Source organism: Saccostrea cucullata, unplaced genomic scaffold, assembly GCF_032062105.1.
Source record: "Saccostrea cucullata isolate Sc308-1 unplaced genomic scaffold, CSIRO_AGI_Scuc_v1 ctg1772, whole genome shotgun sequence".
Taxonomy (NCBI): Eukaryota; Metazoa; Mollusca; class Bivalvia; order Ostreida; family Ostreidae; genus Saccostrea; species Saccostrea cuccullata.
In genome coordinates, this window is record NW_026919734.1 from 6727 (window position 1) to 20314 (window position 13588).

The 13588-nt window shown below is 32.6% G+C and overlaps 2 protein-coding genes across 2 annotated transcripts; both read right to left on the minus strand.

Moving 5' to 3' along the window:
* Positions 1-1768: 1768 nt before the first annotated feature.
* On the minus strand, positions 1769-6921 carry LOC134236820 (protein PIF-like). Its single transcript, XM_062718960.1, has 8 exons — positions 6730-6921; positions 6455-6652; positions 6121-6303; positions 5704-5899; positions 4769-4979; positions 2611-2707; positions 2182-2261; positions 1769-1885 (listed from the first exon to the last, which is right to left on the minus strand). The coding sequence occupies exons 2-8, from the start codon at positions 6612-6614 to the stop codon at positions 1841-1843; spliced, it is 972 nt and encodes a 323-aa protein (XP_062574944.1). The 5' UTR covers positions 6615-6652; positions 6730-6921; the 3' UTR covers positions 1769-1840.
* Positions 6922-9014: 2093 nt separating this feature from the next.
* On the minus strand, positions 9015-12575 carry LOC134236846 (cartilage matrix protein-like). Its single transcript, XM_062718988.1, has 5 exons — positions 12499-12575; positions 10030-10097; positions 9363-9920; positions 9221-9271; positions 9015-9037 (listed from the first exon to the last, which is right to left on the minus strand). Coding segments are annotated over exons 1-5 (702 nt in total). The 5' UTR covers positions 12501-12575.
* Positions 12576-13588: the final 1013 nt, after the last annotated feature.

Consider the following 13588-nt stretch of genomic DNA (forward strand, 5'->3'; position numbering starts at 1 on the left):
TTCACTGTATGCGAAGAAAAGTATCAGTTACAGTCTAGCATATTCAGAGAATGTCTAACATATGATTGTAAATATTAAAGTGCTTAAAATCGATTTATTTCTACTTCCTTCAGATTAATTCAACTCAATTGTTAACCCTGTATTATTAATTTTTGCCAAATGTCAACATGGCCAAAAAATATTTTTACAATTGCTCTAAAACTATGTGAGGTATAAAGTTAAAACTGTCACAGATTATAATTGTATCGTTGATTAACAGATAAAGAATAAATTGATAACAAATACCTAAAAAATATTCATCGAGAAAAAAAAAACATTTAAAAAAAATAATAAATTCCGTACTTTAGAAAGTATCACTTGAATACAAATATTTTTTTTTTATTGTTCTAGAGCTATTGTATAAATAAATGCTTGATCCTCTTAACCTTTGGCAAAACCTTAATTTACATAATTGAACATTTGACCTCGGAACATTGCGTCTATACCTAATCAGTACAAAACGAACATTGGGTTTAACCCACATGGAGATATTGTGTTTATTCAGCTCATTTACATATCGGCCATTAGAGCTGTAATGGCTAAAGATTCTATTGAGGTTTATATTGAGAACGTACATCGCAAAATTTTATATACCAACAATTCTTCCACTGATCTTTAACGTAAATATGAAATCTGTCAATTAGTTTCGAAGTGTTTGAGAAAAATAGAAGTATATGCTAGCTGGACAAATGACCAACAGAAAGCTTAACTATTGCTATCTTCCGTGGGATATTTGCTTTTCGTAAATACATCTTACATATACCGAAAAAAACACGTGACCCACATCACTTCTGACTCCGAAGCGGTGAAAATCGGCTCCCCCATACGCTGAAATCGACTCCCCCATACGTTTTAGCGACTCCTCCGCGTTACCCGTTGTATACGGTGGTTTACATCAACTAAACTTTTTTGGGAGGCTCACTTTTTGTTTTCTTCACTCTTTATACTTAAATTTGACACTTTAATACCTTGATTTTCTATGATGCTTTTCTATACCACACTTGTTGTTTCGGCCCGGTTTTTTCGCCCCTTACTCACAGATAGGCAAATTAATAACGGAAAATTCAAACAACAAACTGTAAATATAACTGGGCAAATTTGAAACTTGGCAAAATTGTCTGCACGTATCAAAAGGCAAAACAACTCTTTATATATTTATTTTACATTTTGAATATCTATCATGATTTACTTTCGCACTTTGATGTAAAAAGACGTTAGATGTATTATATTTTTATTATAATGATATTTATAAAAGATATATGCTTTTAATTTTTTTTTTAATTTATGTCTTATTTTGATGCAGTTTTATGTTATCAATAAACTCTAAAAATGGATTTGGAATGATTTTTATTTTTTTTTTTTTAATATTTGATGTTGAAACTTCTAATACGTATTAATATTTTGTAGACACTAGCTATGGTTTACAAGGAGACATGATTCTGTTTGTAAATGAAACCTTACAACGGTTTCTTATTCTTCGATAGCCAAATCAGTAATAGTACATAAATTCTTCCATCGATTTGGAAATATCTTGTCATAAACATAAAAATATCACCATCACCAAATAATCTATAAAAAAAACCCATCGGTGATTTGTGAAGAGCACGAATTGTATTTATAATTTGTAATAATATATACTTTATAAAATTCTTCTTCGACAATGTTTCTTCAATATTAACTTGTTATCAACACCATGTGATCTAGATGACTTTACAACTTAATTTTAAGAAACAAATTCCACACTTTGTCTGACATTTTTCTAATCTTTAATTATGGTGATATTCACAGATGATCACAATCTTCAGACATCAATAGGTGGGTCACCATCGCAATGTTGTACTCTTATCTGCAATAATATAACAAAAATCTTTTTTTTTTTATAATTTCGAATTATGCAATTTCTATATAACTTTTTAAAATGACATCGATTTTCAGATAAGTTCAATTAAATTCACATAGATTTCCAAATTGACATCATCTCATTCAACAAACACTAGATACTGATACCAGATTGAATAAAAACATAAACTTCAAACAAAAGAACGCAACAATTAAAAAATCTTATAAAATTGATGGTAGGATGATGAATTATTAAAAAGTTGGATTTTCATAATTTATTCATTATCTTAATTTAATTCAAACCTCATCTATAAATCCTTTAAAATTGTCAAATAAACCCCCAGCACCAATGACAAGCCCCGTCTGTCTCAAAAGAACCATTTCTGAAATAGATAAACAATTAGTCGATCAGTCGATAGAGCGTTCGCTCGGACGGTCATGAGTTTGAATCTAAGTCGATAAAAAATTGATAGCAAATGTTCCTTCGCCATGCACTCGGCACTTTGAAGTGAAAGTTGCGGGTCTTTCGGATGAGACCTTAAAAACCAAGGTCCTGTAATTCGGCAGGTGTTGTTACAATAAAGATGCCTCACTTCTCAATGACCGCAGTTGCCGAATTATTGTCAAATTTGAAGCCCTTCACTGGTATATTCTGATATTTCTATATGAGTGAACAATTCTCGAATGAGACTGAAAACGATACAATCATCAACTTATCTTAAAAAGACTTACCTTGAATATACTGCTTTCTGTTCTCTTTATTGAGGGAGAAGTTAATTACTGTCCCTTCACGATCAAAGCTCAACTTAACTTCATTTAATGTATCGTCCTACAGTAAATACCAAAACAGAGAAAGACATTGAAGACTATTTTAAGGTCACCTGAGTAAACTCAGGTGACCTATTGCTATCCGTTTTTGTCCGTCGTCGTGCGTCGTTCGTGGTGTGTTAACATTTGAACATTTTCAGCTTCTTCTCTGCATCCATTCAACTCAACCAATTTCCACCAAATTTGGCATAAAGCATCTATGGGTAAAGGGGAACAAGAATTGTGAATTTCATAGTCCCTGCCCCCCTGGGGCCTGAGGGGCGGGATGAAAAGCACCAAAATTAATGCAATCTTTAAAAATCTTCTTTACTCCTGGACATCAAGCAGTCAAATTGTTAGCATGAATGTAATAACCATTGAGTCCTCTACCAAAATTGTGAAATTCATGGCCTAGGGTCAGGAGGGGTTCTAGTGCTAAGGCGGGGCCATATAGATTATATAGTGAAAATGCATTATTTCTTAAAAATCTTCTTCTCTGCTCCTGTATATTAAATAAACTAACACAGTACATATTCATGATGAGAAAGAATGCCTTGTGCAAAATTGTGAATTTCGTGCATGGCCCTAGGGTCAGGGGTTCTGGGGCTAGGGTGGGGCTCTATTGATTATTTAGTGAAAATGCATTATTTCTTTAAAAATCTTCTTTTCTGCTCCTAGGTATTAACTTTGTGCATAGTTATGATGAGCAAGAATGCCTCTACCAAAATTGTGAATTTTATGGCCCCGGGGTCGGTCAGGGGCTCCAGTGTTAGGGCGGGGCTCTATTGATTATATAGAGAAAATGCAGAAATTATTTTAAAATCTTCTGCTCTGCTCCTGGGTATTAAAAGAATAAATTTTGTATATATTTATAATGAGCAAGAATGCTTCCTTCATAATTGTGAATTTTATGGCCCCAGGGGTCAGGGGTTCTTGTGCTAGGGCGGGGCTCTATTGCTTATATAGTGAAAATACATTATATTTTTGAAAAGCTTCTCTGCTCCTGAGTATTAAATAAACTAAGTATATAGTTATGATGAGCAAGAATGCCTCTTCCAAAATTATGAATTTTTATGGTCCCAAGGGTTAGGGGTTCTGATGTTAGGGCAGGGCTCTATTGATTATATAGTGAAAATAGATTATTTCTTTTAAAATCTTCTTCTCTGTTCCTGGGTCTTAGATAAACTAACTTAGTACATAGTTATGATGTGGAAGAATACCTTTGTGAATTTTATGACCCCAGGGTCAGGGGCTCTGTTGTTAGGGCGGGGCTCTGTTGGTTATATAGAGAAAATGCAGAAATTGTTTGAAAATATTCTTTTCTGCTCCTGGGTATTAAGCAGATGAACTACCTATATAGCTATAATGAGCAAGGGCCATTCTTCCTGAATTATGAATTTCAACGCCCCTGGGTCAGGGGTTACATGGGAGGGGGACTCTACTTATATACTGGAAATGAGTAAATTGATTGAAATCTTCTCCTTTTTATTAACCAAATATTTTTGATAAGCAAGGGTGCCTTTTCCAAAATTGTGAATTGTGTGGACCAATAGTCAGGGGTTCATATATGGTAGTGGCACTATACTGATTATTGCTGAATATTACTGAGAGGTCGAAATGCATTTTTTGTTCCCCTATTTTGTCTATGGGTATTAAGTAACCAAACTAAACATGCAAAGTGTATACATGTAGTTATGATTAGCAATAGTGCCTCTTTAAAAATTGTAAATGTCATGACATCTAGTTTAAAACATGAACCAAAGTCAATCTTTGTAAAGTTGTTGCATGATGCTCAGGTGACCTATGAGGCCTATGGGCCTCTTTGGGTCTCTTGTTGACAATATTGTTAAAATTATTTGAAAAAAAAAAAAACACAGGGGAAATAGCATTTATCTCAGAACGAAACTGTAGTGCAACTTTAACTAATTAACTGAAAGATGACTGAATGTCAACTGAAATATGACTGAATGCTTTAAAGCTCGCTCTGCCAATCAGTGACATTTCCAGCTAGATCTATCAGTTACCATTAAGTGAACTGAATGTTTAAGGTTTACTAGTATCTTGTGGTGTCCTAAGTTTTTACTTGATATTTTGTTGGGTGCCACCATATATATGTGCCAGTGCCTGCAGTTTGTGTTTGAACCCCTATCACGTGGTTTATCCTGTCCAAAACAATGGCGACACTTGCTGTGCACGATTTGTAGTAGCAGTTAGAGAGAAGGGCCTGGTACTTCGTCTGTGTTTGTGGATTGTCAGACTGCAGGGCAAGGAACTTAATCGAAATCACTAGACTTCTGCAATATGGATTTAAAAAATCTGCTTTAGATGTAATTTATTATAGAGATATCGAACAGTAATCAAGCACAAAACTCCACTGAAGCGGTACAAATCGGGAGCAGAGCGAAGAAAAACATTAAAACATGAAAGAATGGATCAGGTGCCATTTAAGACTAAGCCTCCCCTGTAATCCGTTACACCTGAAGGGAGTTATATGTCATCGTGATATGTAATTTATTTTGAAGTGGTGAAAAGTTTTCCTGCATTGTCGTTAAAATCAAATGTAACATATACATTATCTGTACAATATATTTTCACTCATTGAGCATCTAAATTTATGTACTGAATGTACCTTTCACCTTTCAATACGATGTCCTCAAATTTCGAATGTATAAAGCGATATTTTTTTTTATTTTTCAGCATTATTATGTCAATATATCTATCAAAAATGCTATTGGATAATCATCACAAAATGACATCATACCTCCCCAAAGAGTGACTTACTCCTTAAGGTCATGACTTTTCAAAATTGTTTTTTTTTGCCATAACCCCTCCCACACCTCCTACTCCTTAAGGATCATGACTTCCCTTACTACTTTTCGGCCTACTACTTTGTACCATGACTCCTCTAAAAGTGGGTACCCCTTAAAAGTTCCCTACTCCTTAAAATCAGATGAACTTTCGATAGTTAATTCAATCGCGATGAGCTACTTTATTATTGTATAGGACATATTATCAAACCTATACTCAATGTTGGAGAAACGCCAAATATTCAGACAGCTGGAAACCCCGTCCAATTCCATCATGCCATCGTCTCTGCCGGAAATAACAACATTACGCTGCGCAACGTGGATATTGCGACTCGAGTAGTCTTTAAAGCCGTCAATGTTTCCATCCTCTCCTTTGTTAAATTTCAGATAAAGTTCGTCTCGACAATCTGATGGCCAACATTGCAAAATAAAAAACAAACATTTTGGAAAAAAAAGTCCCCCCAAATAATTTATAAAGTAAATGAATAATTGTAATGTATATTAAAATTTCGAAAGCTTCTTTCTATTTGTAATCTTGTAGACATTTTGTTTAAGTTTCGAAAAATCCAAAATAAAAAGAATATCACACAAGTTTAAAATAATCAGTGCATATCATTAGAAAACGTACAATTGGTACTGACGCTCGGACTCACAGATGTAGCTAATATTGGATTTTGAGTGTTGTGTTGTGTGCAGGCGCACGCTGAATGGTCAAAAAAGGATCCTGGTGCGCATGGGCGTGAAATATTTCGGTTGTGCACTTCCTCCAAGTATGATTGGCCATCATGTGGATCAACCCATTTTCTACAATCTAGATATACATGTATAATGATCACTGTTTGTGACAAAAAAAATCCTCAATAAGACCTTTGTGGATTGTTGAGAGTTTTATAACACTTCACGTACGAATATATAAAACTACGTACTAGTACGAGAGGATATTTAAATTGTGAAACATGTACCTCTATTTGTTAAAGTATTTTGTTTAGGTGGGCATGGTTCGCCACACGTTGAATCTAGCACACAGCCTTGAGCGGGTTGGAATCTGTATCCCAGAGTACAACAGACAGGAAGTGACGTTTTATTCAAACATGTCCAGAATCCAGAACAAAGTCCATCCATTTTGTACACGTATCCAGCCGAAAATTTTCTACAAGGGTCTATAAAAAAAACAATGTCATCGATTCCTAATTCCAAAAATGGAAATTCAGTTTTGATCAATATAAATTGCACATACCATTGTAACATTCAGCGTGAGTAGAATTAATGCATGACAGACTTCGTTCGTCCCAGAAAAGCCCAAACGAACACGACTTGACATATGTCACTGCCGCTCCGCTCACACCTGGGACAACTTCAATGTATTTTGTACAGTCTGTTGAGTGTACTTGAAAATATCTGGACTCATCCACGTAACCTTCAGGTAAAGAACAAAATTATTTAAATCATTTGCATGTTAAATCTGATCCAAATTCAATTCAGGGTGAATAGTTGTGATTTCTCAAGAGTCCGTCGACTATGTTAACAAAAGAGACTTTAAAGTATGTAGCTAAATAAATAGAAAGCGACTCCAATATGTTTGGATTTTAACACCCGGTGATGTAAAGACATTCGAAGTGGTTTTCAAGCTTGTCAAAAAAGCCACAGAAGACGCAATCAATTACATGTCAGCCACCTCTTTTAAGTACGACGACTATAAACTGAAAACTCCTTTAATCCACAAAGAATGTCAAATACCTAATTTTAATGTAAATGGTTACATGTAACTCTACGTCTAAGATTTCAAATCCAGAAATTCAATTTAAAAATTCATCGTCTCATTATATGTCTAGTTGGCACAATGATTAGAGCGTCGTTCTAGTGCTGCTGAATAAAGAGTTGATCCTTGCGTCGCAGGTTCGAATCTTGCTGCAGGACATGTAGTAATCGAGGTCCCATAATGACTGCCGAGCATTGGTTTAAAGAAACACGCACGCTAACTCTCGATTCCCCCTACATTTTGGAATCATTTAATTCAATATGAATAGCAATTTGGCCATAAAATCTTTGTTTGATACAAAGAACAGCTCAATGGTAATTGATAAATCGTCTTAATACCAGCGCTAAACAGTAAATTATCCATAATTCCAGCTCTTGAAAAAAGGGGGGTAGATGATATTTTCCATTGAAATCTGAGTTTCAAGCATCACCGTATTTTGAAATAGTCTTGGATATGATTTAATGTTCCTTATATCTTTTCTTTTGTTTTAGGCAAATAAATAAAACATAAATATTTCAATAAAATATAATGTTTCAGTTGTATATCGCTTTGAAATTGGTGAAAAATAAGCATTTTTATTATATGATTGAATAATTTCCATCTCTCTGATTGGCTGAGATCCAACTATGTTAGAAAAATATTACGTTGTATTGACCTGCACGTGACGTTCCAGGTCAATACAAGAATTTATTTCCTCTACATTGATTTAAAAATAGATTCGGAAATTCCAAATTGATACAAACTGTTTTAAAAAGATATTTAAACGACTATGATTTTATTTTCATGTGAACAAAACATAAGCGAAAATATATTTAAGGTGAGGGTGGTTAGAGGGGATGCAGGGACCCCCTCCCCCCCCCCCCCTCCAACACTTTTACTGAACAACAATTTTTTTCTTTACTTTTTGGCAGTCAGTTTTCCCTGCTAATACTCCTTCCTTTCAAAATCTATCCTATAAAAAGACTGACATTATATATTTCTTTCATGGCAACTAAAATTGATTTATAAAAACATTTCAAATTGATAAAACTGGTAAGGTTTATTAACATTTAATTCTGCTACTCTCTTGTATTTGGCTAGGACTTAATAAAATGCAAACAAGTAATGAGCTGTATCATTTTATCAGTGAATCATATAATAAAACAATTATTGCTATTTTTTCGGTCAACACAATGATTTAATCTTCGAAGTACAATTTCACCTCGCCCTTCGGGACTTGAATATTGTACTCCTCAGATGGCTAAATCATTGTATTGACCTCAAAAACCAGCAATAATTGTATATTATCGTTTTTTGTCAATAAACATATGTTCCCCCCCGTGTCACACAAAAAGCTTTAGTATGAATTTGTGAAATACCATTTCATATTACCTGTAAAAAGGAATTTTTGTGACACAGGGGGGAAAGATGTTTTAAAAATATTTTCCGTTTTCCATTGTTTTCTATAGTGAAAAACACAAGTTTTGCCAACATTTTAGAGTTATCTCTCTTTCTTTTCCCAAATAAGTAATGTTTTATGAAAATTTATATAATTATTTATAAAAAATATCAAAAATTCATCGAATATGTTAACTTTTGAAAATTGACTTGGAGGTAGGCGGGAGAACAATACTATCGTTCGCAGTTCTTTGCATCCCTTCACAGACTAGTTGTATCCTATGCCTCCAATTGAGTGAAAAACTTTCGAAAGAGACGTTAACCATATAACGGCCATCTTATATATGATACAAGTGATTTTTCAATCAAAAAATCTGATGTTAATTCTAATTCTCTATCCTATCAGGTACTGAAAAACATTAAAACGAAACAAAAAACTGTATTTGTAAGAATCAAAAAAGGTATGTGTCAGAAGGGGATTCGAAAAGCTTAAATATATTTGTTATCTTGCAATTGTTTTCTTTTTATTCGTCGTGATTTTTCTGTTTGTGCATTCTGATTGTGCATACGCATTGTGAAGATGCATTCTTACTTATGCTGGACGTTAGGACTGTAGTACTTGGTGTTGATGAAGGAGCTGCAACTACAGAAAGAAATTAATTTCACTGCAAAAAAAAATGAATTGTACTTATTCTAATAAAATATTTAAAAGGTGGCCTAATCAAAGTTCTTACTAGAACATATGGACAAGGACAAATTAACAGGAAGAGCATCGAAGTCGGACACGCGAAGAGCTTGATCTTTGCTGCTAGAAATATACTCCAATTCCGTTTGAAATGTTTTGTCGCCCTCGATTCCAACAGCAAACACTACAACCCCGGCCTGGTGAACACGTCTCGCTTCCTCTTTTGTTAAATATGGACTTACAGAGAGACCATCGGTAATCACAACTGCAATGTAAGGAACTTCCGGTCTGCCTCTTTCTCGAAACATGTCACGCATGCGTTTTAATGCTTTATGCGTTCCAGTCCCGACATTTGACATTGAGATATTGCTAATGAGAAAATTCAGTAATGATGGGTTATTGACTTGTCCAAGTTCGATAACTGTACCAATAAATGTAGAAAATTCTATTACACCTATGCGGACGTCTTTAAAGCCTATATTGAACTGATCGACGATGTCTGTAGTGAACTTTTTGACTTTGTTGAAATTTTGATGTGTAACACTCTCGGATCCATCTAAGACAAAAACAATGTCCATTGGGTGAGAACATTGTTTATTTTGGATGTCTGAAAATAAAACAACGGAGAATGAACACTTCTAAAATTAAAAAAAAAATAATTGCAATGTCAAAAACTAAGAAAAGGGTAAAAAATTCGGAACAAATAAACTACTAACCATTCCCGTGTGATACGGCCAGATGGCATACACAAACAAGCAGTCCGAAAACCGGACGCCAGGTCATCCTGTAATTGCTAACATTCATAAATTTTGAGGAAGAAAAGCAAAAAAAAAAAATATTAAATAAAAAAATAAATAAATGTAAAAAAAAGTTTTGATACAAACGGTGCTAACGATAAATCAATCGAAAAATTAAACGCTAAACAAAGGCAATCTCAAAGCGAAGCACTTATTTGCCTGTGTGTATATCTCGGAATCTTATTTTTATTTGAAAATTATAATAAGTATAGTCGTGTACTTATTTTAATTTTCAAATAAAAATCAGTAAACGACAGCAGTATCGACATAATACTTATAACGTCACTTACTTTTCGAACAAGAGGGCAAACTATAATCCTCTAACAAATGTAACTTCCAAATCTGTAATTATTTACATGTACTGATAACACGTGAATGACGCAAGATATTTACTGCATTTTTTCCCTTTTATGTAACAAAGCTGACTTTTTCTACAAGAAACTAAATAAAATTTACATGCATCGACTTTAAAAGGCATAAAATTCATATTTCTAGATTTGAGCAATTTTTTTCACCTCTAAATCAAGAGTAACCTAACTTCCCTTTTTTCGCAAACAAAATCAAAAAAGTTTAGGTCTTTCAAACTTGATGTAACTTCGCTTACTCAACTGCAAAAATTCTATCGAGATAAAATATAATATTATACTTTCATGTAAATTACTTGAATCTGATTCATCGAGAAACATTTGATAAAAAACACTAGTACTACTACCCGCTGAAAAATGAAGCCACGCCCTCCTGCGTAGAAACAGTCAACATTGCTTGACGACGGGTGGTAATACAAAAAATAGCGACTGCGCGGAATTTATGCAGCAAACGGTTCACTTAATATGTTTTTGTATAAAACATTCAGTATAATATAATAAATATTGCATTAATGTAACATTGAAAATTTTCACCCTTACGAAAATTGTAATCGGTTGCTTTACGGTTGTACAATCATTTTCTTGAGGTGAAATTTTTTGTTGTTACACTCAAATACATGCAATATATTCTTTCTGTACTTCTAGATTATTACATTAGATTGAATGTTAAAAAGTTTTGTACTGTTTAATTTTATTTATTTTTCATTTTTTTTTTAATCATAAAATTTAAATTATTAATTAATAGACACCTTATTATGAGCTGTAAATGCATTGAATTAAAATCATCAAATAATTTTACTGTAACAGAGGGAATTAATTTTATAACACTTTACAACATCTATTTATGACGGAGTTATAATTGGTAATAAAAATCCACATTTGTTTGGCTGCATTTCATTTCCGGATTTTTTGGTAATTATCAACTTTTCATTTACGACTTTTTTTAGTTTTCATTTCCGACATTTTTTTTTTTGTTTTAGGAATTAAAATTTTTTAAAATATGCACAAATTAAAGATGCTTTTAACTTCGTACATATATTTTTATAAATTTAGAAAGATAAAAATCATAATATCTAAGTCATGCCAAAATAGAAAAAATTTTGACCTATATATTCTCTACCTGTCATTGACATTTAAAGTGCCGAATATATAAATGTTTTCACCCCATTTTCAATACTTTTATTGTGTAAAAGTTTTGCATGTCCAGATAATTACCTACATATATGCATATTTTGTACATGAAGCTTCACATTTTAATGTTTTTACTTTTAATTTTATGTTTTCATTTCAATAAAGTCACGTCATAATCAGATCTAAAATGCTATGAATTATAATCATATAGAAAACATTGAATTGCCGCACAGGTAAAATCCGGAAATGAAAAGAAAACAATGTCGGAAATGAAAAAAAAAAAATGTCGGAAATGAAAAAAAAAAATGTCGGAAATGCTATGCATATTTACGGAAATGAAATGCAGCGATTTGTTTACATCACACCGGATTAGACATTCAATTTTTGTTAATGAAAGTGTTAGTAAAGAATCGAATGGTAATACGTCTTATGCCAAAACCCGTGAATAGCGCGGTAATAGAAATCTCTGATTTTTTGTACCAAACTGTTAAAATATTTCTTTTTCCTCTAAGTAAAAAAGTTAATTAACAAAGTCCATAAGTCATCAAAACATGAATATCTGTGTAAAATTCCTCTTTTTTAAATAACAGTTGAAACTCCCTATCCCAACAACTCTGTGTTAAACGTTTTATTGAAGACCAAATCCCTATTTTGAATAAGATTTTTCAGAGTACCTTTTCATTTTTGATATTTTTGATCAATGAACAGAAAAAAAAATCTTAAAACACATTTTTATTATTAGTTCTGGGGAGTGGAAAACTGGTCTAGTATTAGTTCTTGATTTCGTTTTAAAAAAAAACACCAAATAGACCCCTTTTGCAAATGACAACACTCTCCTTTCAAATATTTAAAATAAAAATAAATTATTTTTAAATAAAATATTGATACTTACATGTTTGAAGTATGCCCATTGAAGGAACTTCAAAAATCCTTACAGATTTGTCTGAGCGAAGTTAATGCGTGTAGATAGTTGTTTTATGTCCATTAGATCTATCTGAGCGTTCATAATTATTGAAATTTATCGTGTCCTTGACGTGTTATCAAGAACAGATTGCTGATTATAGACATAATAACCTTCCTGTATCTCAATAGAAATTAATTCTAGGGAATTAAATCGGCTGAGACATCAATTTGAAGTTTCTTTGAACAGAAAAAAAAATGAATTCGATTTAAAATTTACCTTTTTATTATTTTTGGAATGTAATAGTCCTTTGAATTATAATTTGCTTTTATTGAAGAATAACCAAAAAAAAAAAAAAAAAAAAATCTTGGTTCAATCGGCCAACTTCATTTATAATATATATAATATGCGTAGAAGCAAAATTATATTGTTTTGAATTTGTGTAGAAATTTGAACGCTACTGAATTTCAAATTTCCGTAAAAGTAATAGCTTCTATTGGTCGGGTTAATACATGATTATCACGTCCCCCGGGGGATATACATACCGGGGTTATCGACTCTGTTAATCTGGGTTCAAAACAATAAAATCAGGATTCAATGACCACGACGTTAATTATTTCCTGTAGATCAAATACGAAGTTATACCCTATAAAAGGAAATATAAATTTCTTATTGTATAGCAAGAAGATTTCTCTCAGAAATTTCTCCCATCTGCTGAACAGAATAAATTATCGCTTAAATGTACAACTGTCAATTATGTGTGTAAAGTGAAGTGAAAATATTTCGATATTTTCGTTCTATACCTAGGTCAAAGCTTGAACCATGTATTCCTCTTTTACAAATGAGTCTTCATTCATTAAACTGTATCAATTTATCCATTAAATATTTCCGCATAAATTCTTTTTACTTTATTTATTGTCTTGCATTTGATTATCGCTATAAACTTCGAAATTAAATAAACACAACTATTCATGATTAGGAAGCCAAGTTTAAAAGGCCTTTTATAATTGGGTTTACGAAATTTAAAGTTGGAATTACCAATTTTTAAGTTGACATTTCCAATTAAAAAATATCGTGGTAC